Here is a 1,927-nt window from a genome sequence, read left to right as displayed (position 1 = left end):
ATCCAAAATTGGAAAGCAGGCATTGGAAAGCAGAGCCAGCGCACTTGGAAGATGATGAACTACCTGGCAGATCTAAGATTTGGGGTTAGAAAAAGCCTTTCGAACGGAGCATGCCTGGCACATTTTTAGGCATTTGGTCCATAAATTCTGTCTGGGTGCCTAAACAGTGGCCAGGTGAGCCTTTTCTTCGAGCTCCTTCTGATTCTGTGGCAGTGAAGGAACAAGTCCAGTTCTGAAACTAAACCAAATTCAGAAACGAACTACCAAGATTTGGGATATACACTTGTCTCACTCTTTGCAAACCTTGTTTTTTCCTGTCTCTGAAGTCAGCATCCAACCTGAGTAAGTATGTAATAGAAAGTTGCTTGTCGAATTGAAAAAGGTAATAAAAAGGAAGAGCTGAAGCAGCAAAAACTGCTGAGCGTGGCAGCTCAGGACTTAGTCTGAAAAAGTGTTATCTGGTAAATTTCATGGTCTTTTCTCCCTTTTTTCTCAGTTTTTTTCCCCTTAAAAATTAATATTTTCTCTATTCATTTAATCATTTTATAAGAAACCAAGTAATATAGAGTATATTTTAACCTCCTGAAATAATAAAATGACTGTAGCTCCTTTAAAGGGTACTAAAAAAATAAGTATTACATAAATTTCATTTTTCTTAAAACTTTCACTCACGTGGCTCAACTTCCAAATGCTTTTCATTTCGTCCTTCTGCAGCTTTGTGTGGAGCTGAGCTGGAAGATGAAATAGCTCCTCCCAGACTAACCAGCTTTCCAGCACCCTCTGCTCAGCTGAGACCCTGACTGCTGGAAGTTTGCCTCACAACCCTATGAGCTTCCAGAGGGCACAAGATGTGTCTTGTAAACGACCATATCCTTAGCACCGAACAGGTGCTCAATAATCACTAGCTGAAGAAAGGACTGAATGAACGCTCCGAAGGCTGGGGCTGGAAGGGCCAGGTAGAGTAGAAGGAATGGGGAAGAGACCACCTTTATGGGATCTGGAGCCTCAGGAGTGGACAGACCCAATTTGGCCCTGTGACAGGCCGGTGGGACAACATTCTATAAAGCATAATCCCAGGATCAAGAGAATTTTGAACCAGAACCCCAAGCCCCCAACTCCTTAACCTCAGCTCCTGGGGCAAAAGCCAACTCCCCTATGCCCAATGGACGCTGGTTCTGTGCCAAGTGTGAGGCGGGGCTAGAAGACAGGATACCGGAGGACCTGTCTCTTTTGCAGGGTAAGGTGGTCCCGCAGGGATCTTGATGGAGGGGAGGAGGGGCTTGGGCAGAGGACTGGGTGGGCCAGAGAGGGGGGCTGGAGTGTCCCTCCTCCTGGGAGGCCAGCCAGAAAGGTCATCAGGTTGGGAGGTGGCCATGCTCCTTCTGGCCAGGGACCCTGCCCCTCACCAGCTTCTACTTCTGCATGTCACACTGCAGCAGCAACACAATGGATGGGTCACTCTTGGCTGCCTCCTTGAACTCCTCCAGTGTAATCTGGTCGTCCTTATCCTGGTCCATCTTCTTGAAGATCTTGTCCACACGCTGCTGGGGCGTGAGCCCATCCTGGTTCATGCGCATCATGATCACGGTGCCCACCATCTTGTAGATTGCCTGGTGAGGGAAGGAGGAGGGAGGTGTGAACACCCACAAGGGGCCCTGAGAAGGGGGGAGGTGCAAACACCGACAAGGGGCCCTGAGAAGCAGGGGGTGAAGGAAAGGGATCTGGCAAGGAGAACACTGGGGGGTGGTTAGGATACTGGAAGGTATATGTGGTCATTAAGACTGGATATGGATATTTAATGAGCAACTCTTTTTTCTTTTCTTTTCTTTTTCCTTTTTTTTTTTTGACAGAGTTTCGATCTTGTTGCCCAGGCTGGAGTGCAATGGCATGATCTCGGTTCACCACAACCTCTGCCTCCCGGGTTCAA

At 47.8% G+C, this 1,927-nt stretch overlaps 1 protein-coding gene across 1 annotated transcript in view; it reads right to left on the bottom strand.

The window, feature by feature from the left end:
• Window positions 1-22: 22 nt before the first annotated feature.
• LOC105545072 (hippocalcin-like protein 4) overlaps window positions 23-1,927 on the bottom strand; it is a 3,619-nt gene continuing 1,714 nt past the window's right edge. Inside the window, exon 2 of the mRNA XM_011987831.1 lies at window positions 23-1,610. Coding sequence (XP_011843221.1) covers window positions 1,413-1,610 — 198 coding nt within the window. The 3' untranslated portion in view covers window positions 23-1,412. The remainder of the gene's footprint in view (window positions 1,611-1,927) is intronic.

The sequence above is a fragment of the Mandrillus leucophaeus genome, unplaced genomic scaffold (assembly GCF_000951045.1).
Source record: "Mandrillus leucophaeus isolate KB7577 unplaced genomic scaffold, Mleu.le_1.0 Scaffold3178, whole genome shotgun sequence".
Classification (NCBI taxonomy): Eukaryota; Metazoa; Chordata; class Mammalia; order Primates; family Cercopithecidae; genus Mandrillus; species Mandrillus leucophaeus.
This window is presented reverse-complemented; position numbering and strand designations above follow the sequence as displayed.